The sequence below is a fragment of the Lithobates pipiens genome, unplaced genomic scaffold (assembly GCF_037356315.1).
Source record: "Lithobates pipiens isolate NorthernLeopardFrog02 unplaced genomic scaffold, aLitPip1_a1.2 Scaffold_16, whole genome shotgun sequence".
NCBI lineage: Eukaryota > Metazoa > Chordata > Amphibia > Anura > Ranidae > Lithobates > Lithobates pipiens.
In genome coordinates, this window is record NW_027507748.1 from 314,330,184 (window position 1) to 314,358,055 (window position 27,872).

General features: G+C 44.6%; 1 protein-coding gene across 2 annotated transcripts in view; it reads right to left on the bottom strand.

Moving 5' to 3' along the window:
- Nucleotides 1–8,090: 8,090 nt before the first annotated feature.
- Nucleotides 8,091–27,872, bottom strand: part of TSHB (thyroid stimulating hormone subunit beta) — a 36,775-nt gene continuing 16,993 nt past the window's right edge. The window contains exons 3-5 of one of the 2 annotated variants that reach the window (XM_077481642.1): nt 27,513–27,667; nt 23,491–23,653; nt 8,091–12,256 (exon numbers count right to left, since the gene is read on the bottom strand). In XM_077481642.1, coding sequence (XP_077337768.1) covers nt 11,972–12,256; nt 23,491–23,652 — 447 coding nt within the window. In that variant the 5' untranslated portion in view covers nt 23,653; nt 27,513–27,667 and the 3' untranslated portion in view covers nt 8,091–11,971. The remainder of the gene's footprint in view (nt 12,257–23,490; nt 23,654–27,512; nt 27,668–27,872) is intronic. The other variant, XM_077481641.1, reaches the window with a different exon arrangement.

Sequence of the window (27,872 nt, forward strand, 5' to 3'; positions counted from 1 at the left end):
CTCTGCCGCAACCGACTGCTCCAGTAAGCGGCAGACACAACCAGAGCGCAGCGGGAGGGGGATCTCTCTCCCTCCCTCGATAAAAGTGATCTTGTAGCGAATCCATCATGAAAACCACTTTTACCTGAGGATGTGGCAGCTTTCTGCTGCCATAACAACAATATTCCACTTCAAACAGCCGCCCTATAATGACAGCAGGTGGTCCGCAAGTGGTTAAATGTAAGTATTGTCCCTTTTTCTGTGCCATGTGTAATACACATTTCTCACAACTGCACAATACCCATTCCTGAGCCCCATGTGTTATGTACTCCTGTACTTTGTGTGTTGCATTAATTTATTGCCATTATTTGACTCCACTTTCTTCTCTCCTCTAAAGAAGAGTTGGGTGGGGAGGAAGTTTCTGCACCTATTCTCTGAGAAAAAAAAACCCTGCATATACCTGTTCCAGTTGGTCATGTACAACTCAACGTGTGACACCATTACTATTGTCCCCAATGCCCCTTACAACCTTGCCTCTCCATAGGAAATTGCTTTTGTTGTTACCATACCTCACTATGATATTAGTGAAGGCATGGTGAAGATATTTCTCATGTGTCTGACTACCTGCCATTACCCTGTACCTGATGTCTTGTGTACTGACCCTTTGCCTGTTTTCTCAATCATATTTCTGCCTGCTGCCTGGACCAACCATTTGCCTGCCTACTGGCCATGCCTCTGCCTTTCTCCCGAACTGGCCCTGGCCTGTTTACTGTTTAGCAACCACATTTCTGCCTTCTGCCTGAACTGATCTCAGCCTGGTAATCAACTGTATTTTGGCCAGCCATCTGGTCTTGCCTGTCACAGATCTTTTGGATGCTTTATTGCCAACGGCTCTGCCTGCCACCAGAACTGACCTTGGCCTGGTAATAGACCATGTTTTTTGCCTGCCGTTTGGACTGATCTTTTGCCTGTTGTGACAGTGCAAGACACTGCCACTGTAGTAGTGGGATTGAAGACAACATTAAGGTCTTGCATATGCAGAGTGATGGGCTCCAGAATATTGTTTCAGAATGGAGAAAACAAAGCTTTTGGTTTTCTCTGGGATTCCCAAATCAGGGTCTGGAGTGCAGAGGCTTTGAAGAGTATTGGGTGAGAAGAAGCATCAACCCCCCTGTGTCCAGATCTTATCTGACTGAGATCCTCATCCGCAGGGCCAGAGAAGCAGGGAGCTTTTGGTGTACAAAAGTGCAGGGGTGCTATGAGGTGGGCTGTGGGGCCATTCCTGAGGTCTGAACAACAGTGCTGGGATGAGCCAGGGGGCTGATTATCGTTTGCCTCTGCCTGAACTAACTCTGAACTGTTTCTGCCTGCTGCCTGAACCAATCATTTGGCTATTTGTTGACCATGTCTCTGTCTACTGCCTGTACTGACACTGGCCTGTTTATCGAGTATGTTCCTGCCTTCTGCCTGGACCAATCCTTAGCCTGTTTGTTGACCACATCTGTCTGGCACTAGTACTAACCCATCTGAATGTCCCACTGGCTTCATTCCTGCAAGACACTAATCCCACGCATCTTCTGCAGACAACTGCACTACTGAAACCACAGAAACTCTTGTGTTTTCCCTTTGTTCAGCCTACTGTACTACCTGGCCAATGAATTGTGCCATGAGGCAGCCATGTACCATCGGGTTAGGCTTGCGTGGCTTTTGGGAAAGGGACTGCTCTAGGTGAAGCTACACTATGCTATTATTCACTGACCACTGGAACAGACATGACCATTAAGCCCCTTACACACAATCTGAAAATACCCTTTTCAAAGCAATTGTACAATAATCAGATTGTTAGAACAGAGCCAATCATGACCATTTATCTGATATTATCCGATCGGACATGCACAACATTTTTTTTTCGTACAATGCCAGATTAGTTTAATCAGTTGTCGCTCAAAAATGCAATACAAATACATTACAACATATCACATCAATTCTGTCATACGAGAATTTTTGTGACTTTAGTAAACCCTTCAGGTTCGATCTGAGATTAGCATGCAAAAAAATAAATAAAATGATCATTCCTCCAATAATCTCGTCGTGTGTACCAGGCATAACAGTACATTGTTTTCTATTCAATGCTGGTTGATTTTTGTGATACACATGTGGCAATGTGAGGTACATAGTAAGTCCAAACATTGAAAACGGAAAATTGAATACTCACCTTTCCGTAATTTTCATTTCCTGGTGCCTACCCATGGCAGCATACCAATGGTTGATGGCTCCACCCTCGATCAACCCACAGGACCACGTTACGCTATAAAAAAAAGAGTTACTCCCCCCTCAGGTATTCTTTGTAACTAGTCTTCAGAACATTAAGGATTATTGAAGGGAGGGTGTATGCTGCCATGGGTAGGCATACTATAGTATACTATAGGCTATAGTGCCACATGAAGGTGTTGAAGGATGACCCACTAGCCACTCTGCAAATTGTCTCAGGGGAGACCCACGCCAAGGCTGCGCAGGAAGAGGCCATTCCCCGCATCGAATGAGCATTCGCCGCGACTGGGAGCCCACTAGCCCGATATGCCCCCTGAATTCGTTTTGCGATCCAGCTGGCTAAGGTCGTCTTGGAGGCCGCCATTCCTTTCCTTGCACCCTTGGGAATGATAAACAGACATTGATCCTTGCGTAATTGCTTTGCCAACTCTAAGTAATGCCTCAGGGACCTGGCCACATCCAATTCATGTAGTTTTGAAGAGGTTGGATCTTCTTCGAAAGCCGGGAGAACCCATTCTTGATTAAGGTGGTAAACTTATGGTACCTTCGGCACAAACTGGAGAATAGGCTGCAAAACCACCCTATCTGAATAAAACGTGATGTAGGGTTCTCTAGCTCCCAAAGATTGAATTTCTAAAACCCTGCGCCCTGATGTGATGGCGATCAGAAATGTCGTTTCCCAGGTAATATCTTCCAATGTACACTCTTCAATGGGTGCACAGGGTGGACTGGCTAAGACGTTGAGGACAACTGTCAGATCCCACTTGGGGTAAAGAGTTTTCCTAGGAGGACGCAACCTTAATACTGCTTTTAGGACGCGGTCTACGAGGGGCTTCAGTGCCCAGCATGTGTCTATTAAGGCTGATAAGGCTGAAACCTGAACTTCCAGCGTGTTAAGACCTAAGCCTAAGTCCAGGCTTGACTGCAAGAAGAGTAGAACATTATGAACTCCAGGATCCAGCGGATTGAAATGGCTGGATTCTGCCAACTGGATGAATTTTTTCCATACCCTGTAGTAGGTGGCATTGGTAGATGACTTCCTTGCTTGCAATAATGTTTGTATAACTTCATGTGAGCACCCTAGGCTGCCCAGTCTCTTCCGCTCAATTTCCAGGCCCTCAAGCCCAGGATCTCCGGATGCGGGTGGAAGAAGTTGCCTTGCAATAGGAGGTTGTCCGAGTGGGGAAGCCGAAGTGGATTGCACAAACCCATCTTGATTAGAAGCAGAAAACCATGGTCTCCTCGGCCAGTATGGGATGACCGCCAGGATAGTAGCCTTCTCCGATGTCAGCCGCTGGAGGAACCTCAGTATCAGTGAACCGGAGGAAATACATACACTTTCTGTAAATTCCAGGGCTGGATTAGGGCATCCACCCCGGCTGACCTCTGAGATGGGAGTTTTGGCATTGAGTGTGGAGGCAAAAATATCTATCTGGGGAGTACCCCACTGTTGGCATATCCAGCGGAAAACTTGTGGATTCAGTGACCACTGAATGTTGTTGTTGAAAGACCTCGAGAGGCAATCGGCTAGTTGATTCTCGGGGGCTGGGATGTAAGTGGCCCGAAGGTCGAAAAAGTTGTTCTCGGCCTAAGATATAATTGGGGCTACATCGCTGGCTAGGGACCTGCTGCGTGCCCCCCCTTGGTTTCGAACATAGACCACTGCCGCTCTGTTGTCCATCTGGAGCAATATGGCCTTGGCCTGAGCAGTGGAGCCAGATGTAAGATTGCCATCCATGCTGCCCTTAGCTCTAGTATGTTGGAAATCATCCCTTCTGCATTGAATCGCCACCTCCCTTGCACTAGTTGGTTTTGGAAGTGTGCCCCCCATCCTAGCTGGCTTGCATCCGAAGTAAGGACAGACCATGAGATGGGTCCCAGGGAACGGTGAGGTGCTTCCTTCTCCACTGCGCCAGAAAGCCTGACTGGAAGTCTCACAGATGCCACCTGGCCCACTTCACCATTGGTATACAGGATGAAAGGGACCCTAGGAGGCTCAGACAACCTGATGCTGGCATGGAGTGGCTCCCTAATGCCTGCTTCACCTTCTGGATCAATATCGGGATCTTTTCTGGTGGGAGTGACACTGCTTTCTCTGGGGTGTTGAATAAAGCTCCCAGGTATGTCATTTTCTGAGTAGGTGTCAATTGACTCTTTGCATAGTTGATAAGCCACCCGAATCTGGTCAAAGTGTTCAGGACTAGCGGCACCTGCACCTCCAGAGATTCTCTGTGTTGAGACAGGATTAGTATGTCATCTAGGTAGTGCAGGACCCTGACCCCTTTTTCCCGGAGGGGAGCCAGGATGGCCACTAAAACTTTGGTGAAAGTCCTGAGAGCTGTTGAGATTCCAAATGGGAGACATTGGAACTGGAGGTGCAGATTGCCCAATTTGAAATGGAGAAAAGCCTGAACATGATGGTGGATGGAGATGTGGAGGTACGCATCCTGAAGATCTATAGAGACCATGCAATCCCCTGGCTGTACCGACAGAATTACTGTATTCAGGGATTCTATCTTGAAATGCTCTACCCATATGTAACGGTTTAGCCTCTTTAGGTCCAGAACAGGCCTCCAACCTCCTGATTTCTTGGGAACTAAAAAGATTGGGGAATAGAACCCCAAGTGAACTTCCGAGTCAGGAACTGGCCTAACCGCTCGTTGGTGAAGGAGTAATTGGATATATTGAAAGAGAACTTGTCTCTTTTCTCTGGAGGTCAGAATCTTGGTGGCTTGGAATGAAAAAGGTGGAGGACGGCTTTTGAATCTCCAGAAATGTCCTTGCCGGACCGTGGAGACTGCCCATGGATCCATGGCAACTTTCCACCCAAACCTGGGCAAAAAACCTGAGTCTTGCTCCTACTGGACCAGTTTGGGTGGGTAAGGAGTCAAAAAGACTTCTGGCTCTCAACCGTTGAAGCCTTAGGCTTTCCCAACTTAAGGAAAGTGGCTTGTGAGCCCTTCCAACCTCTTTTGTATTCCTTACCGGGACGGTATGATCTGGCATGCCTAGATCTTTGCTGGGTGGCTGGTCGCAAAGTGAACCTTCTTTTCCTATTCCTATCCTGAGGGATAAGGCCACTTTTGTCGCCTGTGACTCGGGTAATGGCTGTATCCATCTTTTCGCTGAACAGGGTCTTACCATCGTATGGGATGCGACACCATGACTGCTTTGAAGATGGGTCTGCCAACCATGGCTTTAGCCATAATGCTCTTCTGGCTGTGATAGAGTAAAGCATATTCCTAGAGGAGCACCTCAGGATATCGATGACCGCTTCTGCCATAAAATCAGAGGCCAGTTTTAATTCATCAACAGCTTTGATGATTTAGTTTGGATCCAGGCCTCGCCTGAGGGCTGTCTCCATATTGTCCGCCCATATTGTTGTAGCTCTGGAGACCGAAGACAGTGCCACTGCTGGTTTGCAAGCTCCCCTTGCCGCCTGATCAACTTTTTTAAGATCTGGGTCGATCCTGCGATCCAGGGGGTACTTGAAAGAGACTGCATCCTCTAAAGGCAGCGTTGTGTTCCTGGCTAATCGCATGACCGTTGCGTCCACAGTTGGTACAGAGTCAAAGAGCTGGGCGTCTGCCTCTGCCAGTGGGTAAAGCTTGAGAAACTGGTTGTAGGCGTCTTGTCCACCATTCCTCTATCACCACTTCCTTAATTTCATTCATTAGAGGGAAATTTGCAACCTTTTTGGTCAGGTGAGGAAAGTATTTTTTAGTTTTGGACGGAGGCTCTGAGTCTTCTTCCCACTGAATCACATCCTTAACTGCAGTAATAAATGGATTCACTAAGTGCTAATGAACTTTCCTCAGCTGTACCTGATTCGTCCTCTGAGTTAGCCTCCGAACTGGGTTGGTGAGAGGGCCCCTTCCCCGCTCTTTCTTCCACAGGTGGAATTAATTGATCTTGAAAAGGGGCTAATTCCCGGATGGACTCTTTGATTAAATCTTTAATTGAATCCATGGATCCCTGCTTATCTGTTGTGGCTTCCAAAAGGAACTGACTGCATGGCAATTTATCCGGGAGAGCTTGCTTCCCACAGACCCAGCAGGCCTTCCCTGGATGTGCCAACCTGCCCTGGGAATTATGCCTGCTTGAGACATGTTGGGGCGATCTCCGACTGCTGCGGGAAGCATGCACAGAAGATGAGTGTGAATGTCCAGAGCTTCTGTGACCTCTTGATCTATTGGCAGAATCTCTGTGGGAAGATCTGCGAGACGATTCTCGGTGCGGGCTGTGGAACTAAAAGAACAACAAGATATTTCCAAATGCCCCGAGAAAGCTCTTTTTTTTTTTTTTTTTTTTGAGACTTACCTAAATGTTGCAACCCTTACCTAGTGGGATGTTGAGGATCTTTTTTTATTATGCAGCATGATGATTTCTGGGGCAGCTAGGAATGGGAAGATAAAATAATAATAAAAAATAAATATATGCATGCGCATATATATATATATATATAAATATATATACACACACATACACATCAGAACTCTACCTTGGCCAGGCTCCATCTAGAGAGAGAAGGTGGATAAGACACTCAGAGATACCTTCCCACAAACCTGCTCCGAGCGTTCCACTGTAGCCCTGCCCCCCTGGGGGGGGGGGGGGGGGGGACAGGAAGAGCACTGTGACGGGTGCTGGCCATCCCAGGGAGCAAGCCATAAGGAGGAAAAAGCAGCATATCGGCCTGGCTGATTATAAACAGGTATCTTGTGCTAAAGGCTCCCCCGTCGGGGGAACTCTGTGATAGGCAGCTGGGAGACTGAGGAGAAGACATGCTCCTGGATCTCTCTGCCCCAAAAAGATCCACAGAAAAACGGACTCCCATACTTATCTGGGGCATTTAGCAACCCAAGTAATGAGACTCCATACTGCTGGAGAGCATGAACCTACCATGGTCGCATGGTGAGGTAGGGCTGGACTTTAATCCTGCAGGGATGAGGACAGGAAAAAGCTGGATTGCAAAACTAATTCAGAGGGCATATCGGGCTAGTGGGCTCCCGATCCCAGTTGCAGTGAATGCTCATTGGACGCGGGGAATGGCCTCTTCCTGGGCAGCCTTGGCGTGGGTCTCCCCTGAGACAATTTGCAGAGCGGCTGGTTGGTCATCCTTCAACACCTTCATGTCGCACTATAGCCTAGATCCGGAAGTCCTCACCTCCCAAAATTTTGGGGAAAAAAACCTTAGAATTATCAGCTCTGTAAAATCATTAAATTCATTATTGCAGTACCCTCGCTGTAAGCAAGTTATTTACCATTGGTATGCTGCCATGGAGGCACCAGGAAAACAGAAAATTTAATACTCACCTTTCCAAAATTTTCCTTTCCTGGTGCCTACCCATGGCAGCATACACCCTCCCTTCAATAATCCTTAATGTTCTGAAGACTAGTTACAAAGAATACCCGAGGGGGGAGTAACTCTTTTTTTTATAGAGTTACGTGGTCCTGTGGGTTGATAGAGGGCGGAGCCATCAACCATTGGTATGCTGCCATGGAGGCACCAGGAAAAAGTCTTACACATGTGGTATCCCCAGTAGCAAAATGTGTTTTGAGGTGTGATTCTAAGTATGTACATGCTGTGTGTTAGAAATACTGTATCATAATAATAATGTTGTGTAATAAAAAATACAGCTTTTTCAGAAAAAACAGGCGTGTTAGATGTGTAATTTATGCCCCTAGAATGCCTGAAGAAGCTGCTTGAATTTTGGACCCCTCTATGTGGCCCACATGTGGTATCACCATACTCGGGAGGAGTAGCAGAATGTATTTTGGGGTGTAATTTCAAATATGCCTATGCTGTGTGTGAAAAATAACTTGTTAAAATGACAATGCTGTGAAAACAAAATACATTTTTATTTACTTTCATAATTTTCCAAAGAATTGTAGGAAAAACATTACAACTTCAAAAAACTCATCATGCCTTTCCTATATACCTTGGACTGTCTATTATCCAAAAAAGGGTCATTTTGGGGGATGCTGTTTGCTGTCCTGACATTTTAGGGCCTCGAGAAATGACATAGGCAGTCAGTACATCAGGATGGATCATTTTTCAAATATATACAGTGTATAATAGTTTGTAAATTATATTTCACACAGACTAAAAAATATACACTTTTTTTTCACCAAAGTACTGTAGCAGAATACATTTTGGCCCAAATTATTTATTTGCAAAGTTTTATAACAGAAAAACATGTTTTTTATTTAAATGTTCAGTCTTTTTTCCTTTTATATAGCAAAAGAATAAGAAAAAGAACGTGTGGCGTTTTAAGCTCTACCTGTCTTAAAAAAAAATTATCCAAATGTAATTTCAGTACAGCGTTTCATTACTGAGAAATTTCCGTTCAAATTGTGACAGCGCTGAAAATTGAAAAATGGACTGGGCAGGAAGGACGTGAAACAGTCAAAAGCCCTCATATTTTTTGTCCCATGCTACAAATATGGTATATATTCGGTGGGGGGTATTTATACAGCCATTTCCGGAGAAGTGCAAAGTAACTGATATGTCTTCAGCAGATGCGGCAAAATACATAAGGGTTTTGTTCAGATTTGTGTTCATGATGTGTATTGTTTTTAAAGGTTTTTTTTATATTTCTTCTATTTTGCTTTAAACATAAGTTGTCTGCTGGTATGATTTGAGGGGTAGTGCAAAAAAATTATGCATTTATTATTTTTTTTCTGTAGGAACCTTCAAAGCATTACACCCATGATCAGTGGATCATGGGTGCAATCTCAAACTTCTGGGGACACTTACTCTAGCTCTCTGCCTGTACAAGCTTTCATTTACTGAAGGAAATGTCAGTGGACTACAAGTGCACTGATTACCAAACTTGTGGTTCATTGATAAGTCTGTGTGCCATGAGGGCAGACAGAACTTGTATTTTGTTCATTTACAGATCTCTTTGAATGAATGACATGTGAGGGAGAGGAACCCTTACACGCTATTGTTGGGAGAAGGCTCTGGGGTGGGATATGGATGCTTAGATACATGTTATAACCTAAATACAAGTGTAAGATGTTCCTAACAGTGAACTTAGTCTTTAAGTAATTCACCAAGTTTTTTAAAACCATCTTTTTTTTTACTGCCTGTGTCCCGTTTGGAATATTTTCCCTAAACTTCCTGTCATGGAGACACAACAGGAAGTGAAAATTTCTACAAAGTGAGGTGAAATTCTTTCTCAGACACCAGTCACCAGAACGGATGTCCCCAGTGGAATATTTTCTGTTCAGATGACAACTGCCACATTTTGGCTTTCGTATCACTTTACAAAGGGTTTTACCACCTCAGCAGAGAGACATACAGCATAAAAAGATGATGTTAGATTTCCTTTTTTCATCTTGATTTACACAGGGAAAACCTGTCTAGACGAGACCTGCCTATAACACTGCAAGTAGACTTTTTCAGGCATTTATCAGAACTGTTTCACATTAACAATTTCACATTTGCTGGCTAAAAATCTTTGCAGTAACCATTGCCAAACTTAGATAAGCTATGGTTTGACTCTGAAATTAAAGGCTTGAACTCTTTTACAGCAAAGGGCAAAGAGGATCCCAGTAGAGAAAAGCTATGTATACAAGAACGGGGTTATGCTTACACAGGGAGTAAGGATGAGCTCCGGCGTGTTTGCAGACTTCAACGTGCAGAGCCCACCAGGAAGTCGGCGCAGCGCTGCACTACTCACAGGCAGTGAGACATTGTCCCGATGCCCGGCTGCGGGCAATGTCTCACTGCCTGTGATTAGAGCAGTGCTGCACCAAATCCCTGGCGTGCTCTGCATGTTGGAGTGTGCGAACACGCCAGAGCTCATCCCTAACAGGGAGGGTAAATGTTACGCTACTGTGAAGAGTTGGTCGAGGTTTAATGTCTGGTTTAGGCACGTATTACACTGATGACTCTGAAATACTGAGGTGCAGTAGTCACTCTTCCCCTTGAAAGTTTCTCCCTTGCTGGCCCAAGTGCTACAGGATCTTGATTGCGAACAACGGAGCAACAACAGAGTGACAGGTTTATGGTTCCACCAGTGTGGCTGGGTTCAAACCACAGCTGTGGTTTGCAGTGCGGTGTCCTGTGCGTTTGTGTTCACTGATCCAGGTGCGCATTTTTCCCTGAATTTGCACCTGACCCGGACCAAAAAACACACAGGACCCTTTTCAAATTCGCACAGCAGCAACCGTGGACTTGTGTGAACTGGCTCCATTGAAAGACGGTCACACTCACATGTTATGTGAAATGGATGCGGTGTGAAACACATCCAATTCGCATATATGTTAACCCAGCCTTAGAGAGTGATTTCATTGGGGAGGATGATTATCATTTTGTTGCTGGTGTGTTGTAGCCAGTAAATCACTATCGTAACATGGGCCTTAGGGTTACAGGGAAAGACATTTGTGTGAGAGGATATATGTAGGGCATCACTCACTGCTCTAAAACCCAAAGCCAAAAGGTGGCAAAGTTAACATACTTCACTGAAGGGAACAACCAAGGGCAGAGAGAGAACAGGTATGGCTACTATTAACAGAAAAAATACATGTAGTTATCTGCATTTGTATTTGGCCATGATATATGTATAATGCTTTGCTGGATCATGTACAAAACCTTAAAGCAATAACAAACCCACAAAGAAACATTTATTAACTTACCTAATCTAAAATGTGATGGCTGCATTAGTAATGTTTTTTAGGCTTTCCCTCTCCTTTTTTCACCTGGTGATCCAGCCAGTCTGTTAGCCCACTCTCTTGCAAATGTAGCAGTTACGGGGATGAGACAGACCATTTACCACTGCTTACCATAATCAGCTTTTATTTATCAAATTTATTTATAAAGTGTTAGCTGGAGTCTTGCTTAACCGTTTGACGTTCTGCTCCACCGTTTGGTAGAGCACATTTTGACTCATTGAAAAACTTGGACTTTAAAGGGTTAAATGAGTTGGTGTATCTAAATCAGTTAGTCCATCTAACACTACCCTCACCTCCAGACTCACACTGCTGCTGTCCAAAGGTGCACCCTATGCACCTTCATCTACAGTGGGGAGGGCTCTAATACTGGAGATGTGTTACTGGCCAGATCACCGGGTGAAAACCGAGGGAAAAAGCCTACAAAATGAAACGCATACATCCACCACATTTAATGTTTGGTAAGCTGCAATATATTACACTTTTGGTTTGGGGTTTAATACCGCTTTAAGGCTGGATTTGTGGTCAGTAGTCAGAGAAAGCTCATGAAAATATGCATATATTCCTGAAATTGTAAAAACACATTTGGAGACATGCAGTTTGATTATAGATATTGATTTTAGTTCAATTATCTGCAGTAAATGGAATATTAAAACAGTATATTGTATCTAATGTTTTTAAACAGTGAAACTGTATAACTAATTAAAATATATTTAACACTTATCTTCTTCTCTAAACAAATGCAAACTTGGATATATTTTTTTGAAATCTGTTAAAGTAAACCTGTATAAACCAGCAAGAATATGCAATGGCAGGAACCATTAGCTGTTGACACAACCTGAAGTTCTTGAAGAACCTAAGGTGCTCCAAAATGCAGATGCTGAAATTGCTGGAATACAGCTTGTAAAGATGGGTCTCTGTATATGGCCCAGATTTGGTGACTTCCTGGAGCTACATTTGGCAAGCAGAGGGTATGTTAAGGCACTTCATGGCATCTGCTGTTGCAGAGACATGCTGGATTATGCAGTGTTCCATTACAACAGGTCTACTTAAATTTATGCCCAATGAATTTTTTGGCATAATTGTAGAAGAAATCCTTCGGCTTCCTTGGCTTTGTACAGTAATTAGACTCAATACTATCCTGTACACAGTCAATATAGCCTGTGTTACATTTGTCACACCTACAACTCAGTGCTACAGGGTAGGTATAGTGTGGATTGACATGCACTGGACAACTAGGAATTGAAACCGTCTTGAGAATGTAGTCATTGTATGTACAGATGTTCTGATTCAGTTTGGCCTCCGGTAAATTTCCCTTCATATTAGGATCCTGTGAAGGAAATTAAAGCAAGTATTACTAGCAAAAAGGTGCATTGAGCTTAGTTCTTGATTGTTCTTCTATAAGAATTATATTAGCAAATTAAATATTTGTTTTTTTTAAATTGGGCCAGGCAGCTTACTACAGTTCTCAATGGAAAGGATAATTTCTCAAAAGAAAAATGACCACAAATGTATAACTATAGATATATGCTTATGCAAGTTGAAGTGGTTGTAAACTCAAACATATGAACAAAGCATAGCTTTCTATAGTGTGTACTTGTCTCAGTTAAGAGCACTAAGTCTGGCCATACGCAGTTCGAATCTCGGCTGGTTCAAAAGGTCGATAACTTATGATTATCGCTAGCAGCTGCTATAGCCACTAGCAATAATCGCTGTCTTCTTCCAGCAGGGATGGCTTCCAAGGACATGTTGTCAATTTGGGGCTGCAGCCAATCAAATCGGTGTATTCTGACAGCTGTGGGGGGGGGGGGGGGGCAGGATTCCACCATGTACCTCACTTGTATGAATAGAGGAATCTGTTTTTCATTCAGTCTACTGGATGTTAACAATCAGCATTTTACTTTATATTGCTATTTTAATTTTATCGCTGCAATACTATATAAAAGCTGCCTTGTTGAATAAACTACTACACTATGATACTTTATTTCTTAGTTTGATGGTATCATTTGGTGGTGAGAAGAGTGGCTTTGTCCCCTACAAAAAGTCAGAGCTGGAGTTCCCTACAGATGTATTCAATGATAAAAGGATTCATCTATTCATTCCCACTTAGCGTGTTTGGCAGCGTATTATATGGCAGTACATACTCTGTGTTGAATTTGCACTGCATGTGGGGAGACGGAGCACTAATATCAAATACTTTTTTCTTTATTGTACATCATGGGACACAGAGCCATAGTAGTTACTATGTGGATTATATATAGGCACCTTTAGATGATGGACACTGGCACACCCTAAAACAGGAAGTTCACTCCCTATATAACCCCTCCCATTGGTAGGAGTAATTCAGTTTTTTCGCCAGTGTCTTAGGTGTTGGTCACAAGTAAAGATGTGCTGTGCTGAGTGAGTTCCGATGGAGAAACCTTTTCTGGGGCAAGCCAGGCAACTGGATCCATTCAAAGTGTCTTTTCCAGGCTGAATTGAATGGTACCCGGGCATTGTGTCGGAATAAAACAAGATTCTGCCTGTAACACTTCTCTTTTTAAAGAGCTGGACCCCGGGATGCAGTTTTTGGTTTATTCAGCCATATTTTCCTGATGGGGTGCTTTACAGGCCCAGGAGTGTGATAACAAGAGGCCCTGGTTCCTGGAGGTTTTTTAACGGAGCCCATCGTAAGTGGTGAAGATTGGGTCTGTTTGGTTTACCACAGAACCCTGCAGCCGGATAAGGTAAGGGAGATTCCTAAGCTATTTTTCTAATTCTTGTGGGTCTTCTCCTTTGAGTAAATGTTGATATGCCTAAAGTTGCCACCGGGGGCTGTCAAGAGCACGTACCTGTTTCATGCTTGTCAGTCTTGCTCTGTGTCACAAGCTGCCAGCTTCCTCCATGCCCAAGCTCCAGGTAGGATGTGGGAAGGGGGGGTTTTCTCTTATCACAAATGTCCCCCCACAGCTTCTTTCCAGGCTAGAGGCCATGGGTCAGTCTGCAGTATGTCACAATGCTCCCAGTGACAAAGGCATTCCCAGGCATGTTTACTTAGCATCAGACTAAGCCTTGATAGCAGCAGCAGTTGCTGAACAATTTTTCTCAGCAGTGGGTGCATTTCTGGTATTACCTCTGCATTCATGCTTAGCACTATGGGCAGAAGAGGACATACACATACCCCAAAAAATAGGGGCTCAAATGGATATCCCTCAGGCTCTGAGGACCCTCCCTCTGCAATGCCATCTCCCGCTGAAAAACCTAGGGAGGCTGGTCAGAGTGAGCCATCGGGGTTAGGGGCTGCTACTGCTTCTGCCATTTTAGCCCCTGTATATACTACACAGGAGATTTTTTTTCCTCAGCTGTGAGTGGATTGGAGGAAAGTTTAGTGCCTTAATCGCATCTTCACAAAGTGGAAGAAAACGCATTAGGTCCCCTTCTACCACCCAGGACCCTCAAACAGGGGAACTCTGGGAAAGGGGTGACAAATCCCCCTCAGGAGACCGGGAAGAGACTGATGACTCCTCTTCTGGGGAATCAAGTGAGGAAGGACCCTCTTCAGCTTTGCAGGCTCAGAAATTGCTGGTGCATTCTCTTACTGAAACACTCCACATCTAAATTACCCATAACTGAGTCAGTTGAAAAGCCCACTTCTTGTTTGGGTTCACTGAAGCCTCTTCAAGCTGTGCATGCTTTTCCTGTTCATTCTTTGCTGGAAAAGCTTATTTATTCTGAGTGGGATCACCTAGATGAAAACTTTTTAGGAGGGAAAAAATGTTTAACACTTTATCCTATGGAGGAAAAATTTACAAAGATGTGGGGTATATAAGCTATTGACCGCTGCTATATCCTCTGTAAATAAAAGTTTGACTTGTCCTGTTGGCAACGCTCAAATGCTTAGGGATCCAACAGATAAAAAGTTGGAATTCCTGTTAAAAACATTTTTTCCTTGGCAGGTTCAGTAGCTCTACCAGCAGTGGCGGCAATATGTCAGTCCTTGGGAGACCACTTCAAACAGGTGCTCAAGATTTTTCCCTGAACAGCAGGCCCAGGAGTTAGCTGAGCTGCCAGTGGCTTTGTGTTTTGCAGTTTATGCAATCAGAGATTCTATCCTTCAGACCTCTCGCCTTACGCTTGAGTTGGTGCATATGTGTAGAATCTTATGGTTTAAAAATTGGTCAGCCAAACCACCGTGCAAAAAGCTCCTGGCTGGTTTTCCCTTTCACGGTCTAAGGCTGTTTGGGGAAGATTTGGAAAATTATATCCAAAAGATTTCAAGTGGGAAAAGTACCCTTTTGCCAGTTAAGAAAAGGAGTAAACGTCCCTCATTTAAATGGGCTCTTTCTCCAGTGCCAGGGGCATCAGCCTCCAGGCAATCGCGATGGCCTCCACCGTCAGGTTCAAGAGGTAAAACTCAGAGTCAACCCAGGGACAAGAGAAGTCCTGGGGGAGGAAACCTACAAGACAGAACGCTAAAGCCTCTTTATGAAGGAAAGGGGCGCTCCCCCGCTCATTCACATGGGGGGAAGACTGCTACAGTTCTCAAAGGTCTGGCAGGAAGATCAGATTAAGGGCCCAGGGTATAACAATTATAGCTTTCCTAGATGACCTGCTCTTAATAGACCGATCGGTAGCCTGCTTAGACCAGAGCTTGATCACCACATTCAACTACCTGGAATACCTAGGTTGGGTCCTCAACCTAGAGAATTCTTCTTCAAAACCAGTAAGAAGACTAGAGCACTTGGGTCTGGTTATAGATATAACCCAGAAGAGGGTGTTTTTACCCCAGGCAAAAATCAGCACCATAAAGGAGCTGGTTCAGGTAGTCAGGGCGAAGAAGGGTCCTTTTATTGCCCTTTGTATGAGGTTGTTGGGAAATATGTTGGCTTCATTCAAAGCGGTTCCCTGTGCTCAGTTTCATTTGAGACTGCTGCAAAACAGTCCCTTGTCTGTCTGGAACAAGTAAGTCCAGGCGCTAGATTTTCCAATGTGTTTATCGCCAATAGTGCATCAGAATCTCAGTTGGTGGTTGATACCCGAGAATATGCGGAAAGGGAAATCTTTCTTACCAGTTGCCTGGAAAGTGGTAACAACAGATGCCAGCCTTTCAGGTTGGGGAGCAGTTCTATAAGAGACGACTGTCCAAGGGAAATGGTCCAGAACCGAGAGGACCTTACCCATGAACATTCTAGAGATTTGGGCAGCATACCTATCCCTAAAGGCCTGGACATTCAGGTTGCAGGGTTGTCCTGTCAGGATCCAATCTGACAATGCCACAGCAGTGGCTTCTATCAGTCACCAAGGGGGCACCAGAAGTCCTGCAGCCCAGAAAGAAGTAAACCAGATCCTATCCTGGGCAGAAAAGCATGTGCCGTACATATCAGCAATCTTCATTGCAGGGGTAGAGAACTGTCAGGTGGACTACTTAAGTCTCCAGCAGTTGTTCACAGGGGAATGGTCTCTTCACCCCGACATCTTTCTGGCTAGATCCCGGATGTAGATCTGTTTGCATCCAGGTTCAACAACAAGATTGAAAACTTTGTGTCAAGAACAAGGGATCCACTTGCATGCGGAACAGATGCGTTGGTGACCCCGTGGGATCAGTTCTCACTGATTTATGCATTTCTACCTATTCTGCTGCTACTACGGCTTCTTCGCAGGTTCAAGCAGGAAAAGAAAAATCGGTGCTTCTGGTAGCCCCAGCGTGGCCCAGAAGATCTTGGTATGCAGAAATAGTAAAGATGGCGGTAGGGCCCCCATGGACCCTACCACCATGTCCAGAGCTGCTATCGCAGGGACCAGTGTTCCATCCTACCTTACAAATGCTAAATTTAATGGTTTGGCTATTGAAACCCACATTCTGAGGAATCGCGAGCTTTCAGGCTCAGCGAAATCTACCTTGATTAATTCAAGCCTCCAGAGTCATTTATTATAGAGTCTGGAAGGCATATGTTTCCTGGTGTAGATCCAGGGGTTGGGATCCCAGAAAGTATGTCATAGGTAGAATCCTTGCTTTTTGTCAGGGCTGGCTTAGCCCTTCCTTCTCTGGGCTGGCTGCTCAGCTGTCGGCTAATTGCCAGCTCTCATCTCTCTCCTCAGTCTCCAGCTGTTCCTTATCCAGCTCGTCTGACCTGCCTACTTAAAGCTGTCCAGCTCACTTCAGATCTGCCTTTGCCTTGGTCACATCACAAGAAACCATCTCCTGTGGTTCTGTTTAAAGACTGGATTGCTGACATCCCTTCTGGCTCCTTATCCTGCTTGCTGTTGCTCCACTTGGATTCCTGACTTCTGGCCTGGCTGATTACCCGATCTGGTTATTGAACTCTGGACTGGCTGACTACTCGATCCGGTTACTGGACTCTGGCTATGCTTTGAATACGCTTGCTCTATTTACCTTTATATTTTTATTAATAAACAAGTGTGATTTAATTGTACTTCTGTCTCGGTCTGATTAATGGTTTCTGATAGTAGGCGAAAGCCATGAATTCAGAATATACAGTCAATCCACTTGTTGGTAATATTTTTTCCAGATTGGATGAGCAAGATCACCGCATGGATCAGTTTGCCTTGGCGTTACAAACATTCCTGAATCGTACAGCTCACCTGGAATCCCCCACTGGGGCTGCTCTGGTACAACCTGAGTCGCAGGCCATCCCTGCTGCTGCGCCAGTCTCTGTGCAGGCACCCGCCTCGAGTACTACCTCTATAAGAGGTATGTCTAGTTCCACTCCACTTCCCCAGCCATTTGGGGGCGATCCAGTTCAATGCAGAGGGTTTCTCAATCAGGTTGAGATATACTTCGAGATCCTGCCTCAGGCGTTTCGCACGGACAGAAGCAAAGTAGGTTTTGTGATACCTTTGCTTTCTGAGAGAGCCCTTGCCTGGTCTAACCCTCTATGGAAGATGCAAAAACCTGTTGTCTTGAGTTACCCTGAGTTTGTGGTCTCCTTTAAAAGGGTATTTGACATCCCCGCATGCTCCGCTTCTGCTGCCAAGTGCCTCATGTCCATCAAACAGAGTACGAGAACTGTTGCCGACTACGCCATTGAATTCCATACTCTGGCAGCAGAGGTTGCTTGGAACAATGAGGCCCTCGTGGCTGCTTTTTCTCATAGTCTCTCGGATTCCATCAAGAATGAGATAGCAGCCCGAGATATACCCACTGAGCTGGAGAGCTTGATCTCTTTTGCTATCCTCATTGACTCCAGCCTCAGGGAAAGACTTTCTCTTAAGGAGCGATTGCGGAAGCCTCCTGTACATTTGCCTCCGAGCTTTATAGTCCCACCCATGCCTCCCTCACCTCCCATGCCTCCTGGTACCGAGTCGGTCAGTGAAGATGAACCCATGCACCTGGGCTTCATGTGTGTCTCTGCAGATGAGAGAGCCTTTAGGAGGAGGGAGAGATTGTGCCTTTATTGTGGCCAGGCAGGTCACTTTTTGAAGTCTTGTCCTAACCGTCCAGGGAATGCCCGAACCTTGAGGTCCTGTCATGGACAGACCTTAGGTGGCGTTGTTTTGTCCCCAGTTATCCAGAAGGATAAGCCCCTGGTTTTGGTCACTCTTTCTTGGGCTGAGTCGTCCATGGAGATACAAGCTCTAATTGACTCTGGGGCTGCAGGCCTGTTCATTGATGCATTTGTTTTGCAGCACTCAATTCCACTGCAGCTGCATGACACTCCACTTGCCATTGAGGCTCTTGACGGGAGACCTTTACAGCCTGCCCATGTGACTCATGAGACGGTCCCGTTGTCCATGGTCATAGGGACTCTTCACCATGAGATAATCCAATTCCAAGCTATTTCCTCACTCAGGTTTCCGCTGGTTATTGGTTATCCTTGGTTACAGCGGCACAACCCATCTTTTGATTGGCTCCATGCTGAGGTTCTCTCCTGGTCACCACAATGCAGTGAGACATGCTTCCTGAACGTATCCAAGGTCCTGTGCACCTCTTCACTCTCCTCCCTGCTTTAGCGATGTCTTTGATAAAGGTCAAGCCGGTAGTTTGCTTCCACACCGGTCTTATGATTGCGCAATTGACCTTCAACCTGGTGCCATACGTATTTGTGGCCGTGTTTACCCTTTGTCGGTATTGGAGGATAAGGCCATGGAGGAGTATGTTGCTGACGCATTTTTGAGGTTTCATCTGCAAATACTCGTCTCCTGCTGGTGCTGGTTTCTTCTTTGTGAAGAAGAAGAGCGGTGAGCTGAGACCTTGTATAGATTATAGGGCTTTCAATCATGTCACGATTAAGAATGCCTACCCGATTCCATTGATTACAGAGTTATTTGACCGCCTCAAGGGATCAACGGTTTTCACAAAGCTTGACTTGAGAGGGGCATACAATCTCATGCGCATTAAGGAGGGCGACGAGTGGAAAACTGCGTTTAATACCAGAACAGGCCATTATGAATACCTGGTAATGCCTTTTGGCCTTTGTACGCCATGGCAGTTTTCCAGGAATTTATTAACAATGTCCTCTGAGATTTGTTGCAGTTGTGTGTGGTGGTTTATCTTGATGATATCCTCATATTTTCCAAGTCCCTGGAGAGCCACCACACAGATGTCTGTCATGTGCTTCAGAAACTAAGAGAGAACAATCTCTATTGCAAACTGGAGAAGTGCGAGTTCCATCGTGAACAGGTTACATTCCTGGGCTATGTCATTTCCACTGCTGGTTTTTCGATGGACCCAGAGAAACTTTTGGCATTCCTACAGTGGCCTCGACCCATGGGTTTACATCCTCTGCAGCGTTTCCTGGGCTTTGCCAACTGCTATTCGTAACTTCTCGTCTCTGGTCAAGCCCCTGACTGATATGACCAGAAAGGACGGTAACCCACAGAGTTGGTCTCCGGAGTCCATTAAGGCCTTTGAGACTCTCAAAGCTGCCTTTGTTTCTGCTCCTGTGTTGGCACATCCTGATTCTATGTTGCCTTTTATTCTAGAAGTTGATGCTTCTGAGACTGGAGTTGGCGGCCTTCTGTCTCAACGTCCTAACTCTGAGAGAGCTATGCATCCATGTGGCTACTTTTCCAAGAAATTTTCACCTGCTGTGTGCAATTATGAGATTGGTGACAGAGAGCTGTTGGTGATCATTTTAGCCCTGAAAGAATGGAGACATCTCCTTGAAGGTACCACTGTCCCTGTTCTTATTCTTACTGATCATAAGAATCTTACATTCTTGGCTGAGGATAAGGGACTCTCTCTCAGAAGGGCGCGATGGGCTCTTTTCTTGTTGAGCTTTAATTACATTGTCTCATTCTTACCCAGTACTAAGAATATAAAGGCTGATACCTTGTCACGTCAATTTTCCTCCACTTCCAAGTCGGAGTCGGTTCCGGTTCCTATGATTCCTCCTGATCGTATCTTGGCTACAGTTCGCACCAGTTTTACTTCTCCGTTGGGTGACAAAATTCTTGCTGCTCAGGTACATGCTCTGCCTGATAAACCTTGCGACCGCTGCTTTGTCCCAGAGAGTCTCCGTACTTCTGTGCTCCAGACTTACTATTCTCCCAAGGCAGCTGGCCATCCTGGGAAGAATCAACTAATTTGGGGCCATTTCCCAACAATTCTGGTGGCCTAGTTTACGGGGCCGTTACTGCCTTCGTAGCTGCCTGTCCAGTGTGTGCTCAGAGTAAGACTCCATGACACCTTCCAGTGGGCCTGCTACAACCCATACCCAATGGAGAGAGGCTCTGGACTCACCTGTCTATGGATTTCATTGTGGAGTTGCCCAACTCCCAAGGCAACACTGTTATCCTTTTGGTGGTTGACCGGTTCTCAAAGATGTGTCATTGTATTCCACTTAAGAAGTTGCCCACCTCTAAGGAACTGGCTTCCATTTTTGCTCGGGAGATCTTTCGCTTACATGGGCTACCCAAGGTGATTGTCTCGGACAGGGGCAGTCAGTTTGTCTACCGGTTCTGGCGGGCCTTTTGCGCACAGTTGGGAATCCAGCTTGCGTTCTCTTCTGCGTATCACCTGCAGTCTAATGGGGCCACAGAACGAGCCAATCAGTCCTTAGAGCAATTCCTACGTTGCTATATTTCTGACCATCATAATAACTGGTCTGACCTATTACCTTGGGCAGAGTTTGCTCACAACAGTGCCTTGAATTCTGCCTCCCGATTGTCTCCATTTATGGCGAATTATGGTTTCCAACCTTCCATGTTGCCTGACTCGTTTGTTCCGCAGAGTATTCCTGCACTAGAGGAGCATCTCCATTGTCTTCGTTCCACTTGGGTACAAGTCCAGGAGGCTTTGCGTCATGCTAATGATAGGTACAGACTTCATGCTGACTGCAGACGCCTGCCTGCGCCTTCCTACCAGGTTGGGGACAGGGTCTGGCGTTCATCTCGCAACCTCCAGCTTCATGTTCCCTCATTGAAGTTTGCACTTCAGTTTATTGGGCCTTTCCGTATCCTTCACAGGATTAACCCAGTGGCTTACGCGTTGGATCTTCCTCCTAGTATGCGCAACTCAAATGTGTTTCATGTCTCCTTATTGAAACTGTTGGTTTGCAACCGATTTACCACCTCGTTGCCACGTCCTCACCCTATTCAGGTTGGGAACCATGAGAAGTATGAGGTACAATCCATTGTTGACTCCCGTAGGTTCCGTGGGCACATACAGTACCTGGTGCATTAGAAGGGGTACGGTCCGGAGGAACACTCCTGGGTCTCATCCTCTGACGTACATGCCCTTGTCCTCCTCCGTGAGTTCCATAGGTTTCCCCTCAAGCCCGGTGGCCCTCCGAGGGAGAGGGGTATTTGAGGAGGAGGTACTGTCAGGGCTGGCTTAGCCCTTCCTTCTCTGGGCTGGCTGCTCAGCTGTTGGCTAACTGCCAGCTCTCATCTCTCTCCACAGTTACCAGCTGTTCCTGATGATGCTCGTCTGACCTGCCTACTTAAAGCCTTCCAGCTCACTTCACCTCTGCCTTCGCCTTGGTCATATCACAAGAAACCATCTCCTGCGGTTTGTTTAAAGACTGGCTTGCTGACATCCCTTCTGTCTCCTTATCCTGCTTGCTGTTGCTCTACTTGGATCCCTGACTTGTGGCCTGGCTGACTACCCGATCTGGTTACTGGACTGGACTTGACTACACTTTTTCTATATACCTTTTTATTTTTCTTAATAAACAATTATGATTTAATTGTACTTCTGTCTCAGTCTGATTCATGGTTTCTGACAACATGCTCAGTTTGGTGTTTTTTGCTAGAATTTGTTTTCCTTGGGAGGGTGTATGTGATCAGCACAGGGCCAATCAGCATTGTCCAGACAGAGGATCAGGGGAGAATGAAAACTCCTCCTACAAGCTTTACTAGGTACTGATACAAGGCACAAGACTGCTATATACTGCTGATGAGAAAATGTATTTAGCAGTTTATATGTACTAAAATAATTGCCATGTTCTGTGTACTGTGGGTGACCAGAGTCCTGGGTTTAGTAACACTTAGCACCTGCATTTGGTGAGTTTCCACTTCTCCTGATCAATACTTCTGAAGGAGCAACATAACATTTATATGGACTTTTGCACTGAGGACGTATTTGTTAGGGAGAATGCTGCAATTTTTTTTTTATTCCTAAAAATGAAAGGCATTTTTAAGATGATGCAGCATGGTGCTGCAATAAAAATGAGTTTGAACTGTAATATGGGGCAGCATCGTGGCTAAGTGGCTAGTACTTACACCTAGCAGCAGTGGAGTTATTGGTTCAAATCTCAGGGCACTACCTGCACAGAGTTTTCATGTTCTCCTTGTGCCTGCTTGGGTTTCCTCCCACACTCCAAAGACATGCTGGTAGGTTAATTGGCTCCTGGATAATTTGGCCCTAGTATGTGTATGGATGTGAGTAAAGCCTAGTACACAAGACTGTTGTGCCACTGGGCAATTTTTACCAAACTATACCTGCTTTAGTTGTGACTTGTTAAGAAAACACCTTCCTATGGATTTTTATGTCTGCTGTGACTGATATTTTCTGTTGGTCAAAGCAAGTTTAGTAGTGCGTTTTTTTTTAAATCTGAATTTATTCAGATTGGGGTGTTGCTGCGGTATTTAAGCCAAGCTTATTGTATAGGAAGTCAATTCCACTGAAAAATAGCCTCGATGGTATGTCCCAAGCCTGTAAAGAGTTTTAAAAGGTGGTGTTTTTTTCAATGGCACCCTCAAAACTGCATCTAAAAAAAAATCCTCTTGCCACTGCATTTTTATTTTCTTTTTTTATGCCACTCGTACAATGCAGTGCCTGCCTCTATGTGTTTTGTTTGACAATAGTTTGCTTATTAGCCCCACAAATGACAAGAATTGAACAACAAGATTTACCCCCTAGATCTCAATGGAGTTCTCTGGAAAGATAGCAACTTTGAATTTTGAGCAAGATTTGTACAACTGTTCTGGCAGATTTGCTCATCCCTGCTACCAACCAGAGCGAGGATGAGAACGATAGATCATGATTTTTAGCACACTAAAACTACATCCCCAAGCATTTGGCATCCAGTAGATTTAATCTCCCTCTGGTTTGCAGTTGGAGGTTTTTTTGCCATACATACAGATATTAAAATGGTTAGTCTAACATACTACAGACAGTACCTTAGTTGAGCAGTATCCAGAGCATATTGTTGTGTTGATTGCAATGCAGTGACTACATTCTTCCATCTCCACGTACATGGTATATTCAGTCAGCATACATAGAAAAGCAGCATGCCCATAAGCAAAGCAAAGGAGAAAGGACACCATGAATATAGAGGTCATCCTAGAGATAAGACAAAAGTGTAGTTGAAATAATTTCATAAGGATATGATAATGTAAGCAATAAGATCAATAGTCACTCAACATTGCTTTTAATGCAGCGGTAGGCAAACTTTGAAAGGTGGAGATCTACCTGAACAACATCAAAGATCATCAGGTTCAACACCCTTTTTTTAATAAAAATTTGCATTAACTAAACAGTAAGGACAACTTAGAAAATTATACTAATGCCACTGTAAAAATCTAAAGTTAACCTGGTGTCATTTTAGGGGTTTAAACAGATCCCTGATGTCTCACTTTTGAGACAGAAAAAAGGAAATTGAGGACTCAGTCCCCATGTCTACAGCCTCAGCAGCTGCACAGAAACAAAAAGAGCTCTGCACAGTATTCCTAATCATTCCCAAACTGAAGCATAGTATACACAGTTTAGCATACTTCAGTTATGAATGAACAGAGTGAGTGATACCCCTCACTCACTGGGGAAGATTTACTAAAACTGAAACACTCAGAATTTGGTGCAAGTGTGCATGGTAGCCTATCAGCTTCTAATTTCAGCTTGTTTAAATAAGTTTTGACAAAAAAAACAACCTGGAAGTGGATTGGTTTCTATACAGAGCTGCACCAGATTTTGCATGCTCCATTTTTAGTAAATCCCCCCACTGTGTTCATTCAGAAAAGGAAGGGGATGGTAAATTACAAATTTACCATCCCCTTCCCTCGTTATCTATCCTGAAACAATCTACCTTAGCAGCTGGAGCAAGAGAGAGGAGAGGAAACAGGCAGTGCTGTAAGGAAGAGGGGGACCAGAGCAGCAGAAGCAACAGTTTACAGCAACCTATCCACTGTATTTTTCCCCTGCAGTAGCTGAATGCTGATGGGAGGAGAAGCTGGATGTTAGGTGCTGCAGGAGGAAAATACAGGAGATCGGTTCCTGTAAACACATCCCGCTTCTATCCAATTTGGGGGGTCAGCATGGAATGGATGGGATCTACCTGTCACCTGCCTACGATTGACGGGTAGATCACAATTGACAAGTTGCCGATCCCTGTTTTAGTGCAACCCTGCTGACTACTTATGCACTATATTAATACCTGCCTGAAGGTGCCTTTAATTCTAGCACAGGTTACTTGTAGGCAGGTGCCTAAAATGTTATTTGTATTTTGCACTAAGGGTTAAAGCATAGTTACTCAGGAAATAATGGTGTGCTCTGGTGTGCCTTCCCTCTGCATGTTTAATTTCCTGTTCTTAGGGGACATGCACAGGAGGAGGAGACTCTTATTCATACTATACATGCAGAGATGTAATATTTGCTCCAGGAGCAGGGGTACCCCTGCAATGGGACTAAGGACTGAATCTCTATTATCCACTTATTGGAGAAGAGTACAACATTAAGAGAAATTGAAAATGTTATGTTTTCTGGATATTGCACTGTTGTATGTACTTTTATTGAAAGCAACAAAGAACTATATGGACAACCACTTCAGTAAAATAAGTTCAGGTTAAGTAACATCATCTGGTCTGATTTTTGATAAAGAGGGAGAATGTGTGCTTTTACAGTTAATATAATCTGTGGACAAAGTGTAAATCTTTAACGTTAATCCTCTGGGTGGTGAAGAGTAAAAAAGTGAAAGGGAAAGCAGGGCAGCCAGCTCAAGAGAGGAATCGGCGGTGGCCAGTGATGGTAGGTACTATAGGTAAGGTGGTCTGGTACGTGATACACCCCACTGAGCAGTGAGGCCTTGTCTTAGGGTCAGCTGAAGAACAAAACCCTCCTAGGGACATGGCTTGGAACCATAGTGTGAGAGTCCTCGCAGAGGATGTGCAGTGGCTCTCCTCCTTGCCTTCGGGCTGAAATGGTGAAGAAGTACTCTATGTGGTGAAGAGCTGGTAAAGGGAAATCAGTGCTCAACGCTGCCCCTCTCAATGTGAATCTGTAGTCAGTGTCAGTATAGGTGTCACTGGCAAGGTACAGGCATTCCCCAAGTTACAAACACAATAAGGACTGTAGGTTTGTTAATAAATGGAATTTGCTCAAGTCAGAACACTGCATTTGTAAGTGTAATTTCCACCTGTGCATGGATGTGGGATGTTCCAGGAGCTTGTTATGTTATCTGTGGCTATTCTGGCTATGCAGTACATGTAGTACTGCAGTGTGGGATGTGTCCGGAGGTGCTTGGAGGTATCAGGACCAGCGTGGCGCACAAGTGCCCGGTATTTGAGGCTGTTCGTAAGTAGGAACCGTTTGTAACTCGTTGACTGCCTCGTTGACTGCCTGTATAGGACATTATCCTTCCATTCTATTTAGCATACAGTTCCCTATTGCTAACATTCTGTTGCATCAGATTCATGTCCACCCAATGGTACTCTTTTAGAGTTTAGATCCCTAGTGGTTTTACTGTATTTATTTATATGAACTTAGTTAAAGTATAACTAAAAACAAAACTTTTTTAAAAATTTTTGGAAAGAGTGGAGGGGGATTAGAATCCCTGTCCATTTTTATTGCTCTCTGTGCCCCCGTTAGAAAGAGTTGTATTGCCTCCTCACTACCTGCTTTGACCCCGCACAAGCACCGCCATTCACCTGAATGGGTTACAATCGGCAGAGGTGCAGGGATATCATTCCTGCCACAGCTGCAAAGCATCGCAGCTGTGGCACACATACACCGCAGATGCTGCCTCTGCTAAAGTGGATAGCCTTTACTGAAGCTCATCCGCAAGGTTTTAGTGTTCCCCCAACTCCACGTGTGAACAATTCCTAATAAATAGTGCAACCAAGCACAGTGTCTCCCATCCCCACCACACCAGTTCAGTGTAAAGCTGGGTAGTGGGTACGCACTATAAGAAAATTGGGCAAACGATAGTCGAATCCGTGGATGGAATGTACAAAAATTCTCAGACAACTAAAGCTTTTTTTTGTTTGTTTATTGTTTCTGATCATGCACAGTCTTGTAGTATCTGATTTTTCTCGTAGAAAAATATTACATGAAAATCTGTTCACACACAAGAAATATTTTGGAGTTTGTCCCTTTGGAGATTTTTGTTTGGAAAGTCCTAATAGGATGTCAAAAGTTGTGTACAACTTGATTTTCTTCAGATTTTCCCATAGTGTGTAATCAGCTTTAATCAGCAAAGTTCCTGATTGCTGCCATACTAGCCCCCAATGTCACCAGACCAGCGTAAACTAGCAGCGGTATTCCTGCTCACCTCTATGCAAGTCTACCAGTGTCACCAGACCACTGCAGCCACCAACAGTGTTCCTGATCACCACCATACCAGTGCAGTGTTGCCTCTACATTTCTGCCTGCTGCCTGGTCCAACCCTTTGCCTGCTTGATACCCATGTGTCTGCCTGCTGCCTGAACTGACCCATCTGCACGTCTGACTGGCTATGTTTCTGTGAGACACTAGTGCCAACTGTCTCCTGAGAACAACGACAATCCTGCAACCACAGGAACTCTTTTCCTTTCTTTAGCCTCCTGTACTTCCTGGCCAGTAATCATTCTTTGGGGCACCCACATACCAGTAGGCTATACTTGCTTGGCTTAACAGGGACTGCTATTGGAGACACTACACTAAGCTATATTCCCTGACTACTCGTAGAGAGGCAACCATTTAATACAATTGGTTGATTTGTGAGATACATAGGATGCAATGTCTGGTACATAATCAGTCTAAAAAGTGAAAATATCAAATATGTGGTATTATAATACTCAGGAGGAATAGCAGCTTGTGTTTTTGGGTGAAATTCCAGGTAAGCCTATGTTGTTTGCAACATAATTCATTTTCATTTTTTTTCTGCATTTTCCAAAAACTAATGGCAAAAAATTAAGTCTTCAAAAGACTCACCATGCGTCTTAGAAAATACCTTGGGGTGTTTGCTCTCCAAATTGTGGTACGGTAATTTTTTGTCTGTTTCCACTGACTTGGCGCTCCAGGGCCTCCAAAAATGTGATAGATAGGTGATAGGTCAGGAAATTAGACGAGTAATTTATGCCCCTAGAAAGCCTGGAGATGTCTATGCTGTGTGTGAGAAATAACTTATTAAAATTACAACTTTGTGAACAAATAAACAAATTTTATTTAATTTTCCCCCAAAAATTACAAAAAAATTACTTTAAAAAACTCAACTTGCTCCTTACTAAATACCCTGGACTGAATTACTTTCCAAAAAAGGGTAATTTGAGAGATATTTGTACAGAAATTAGATAGGCAGTCAGTACATCAG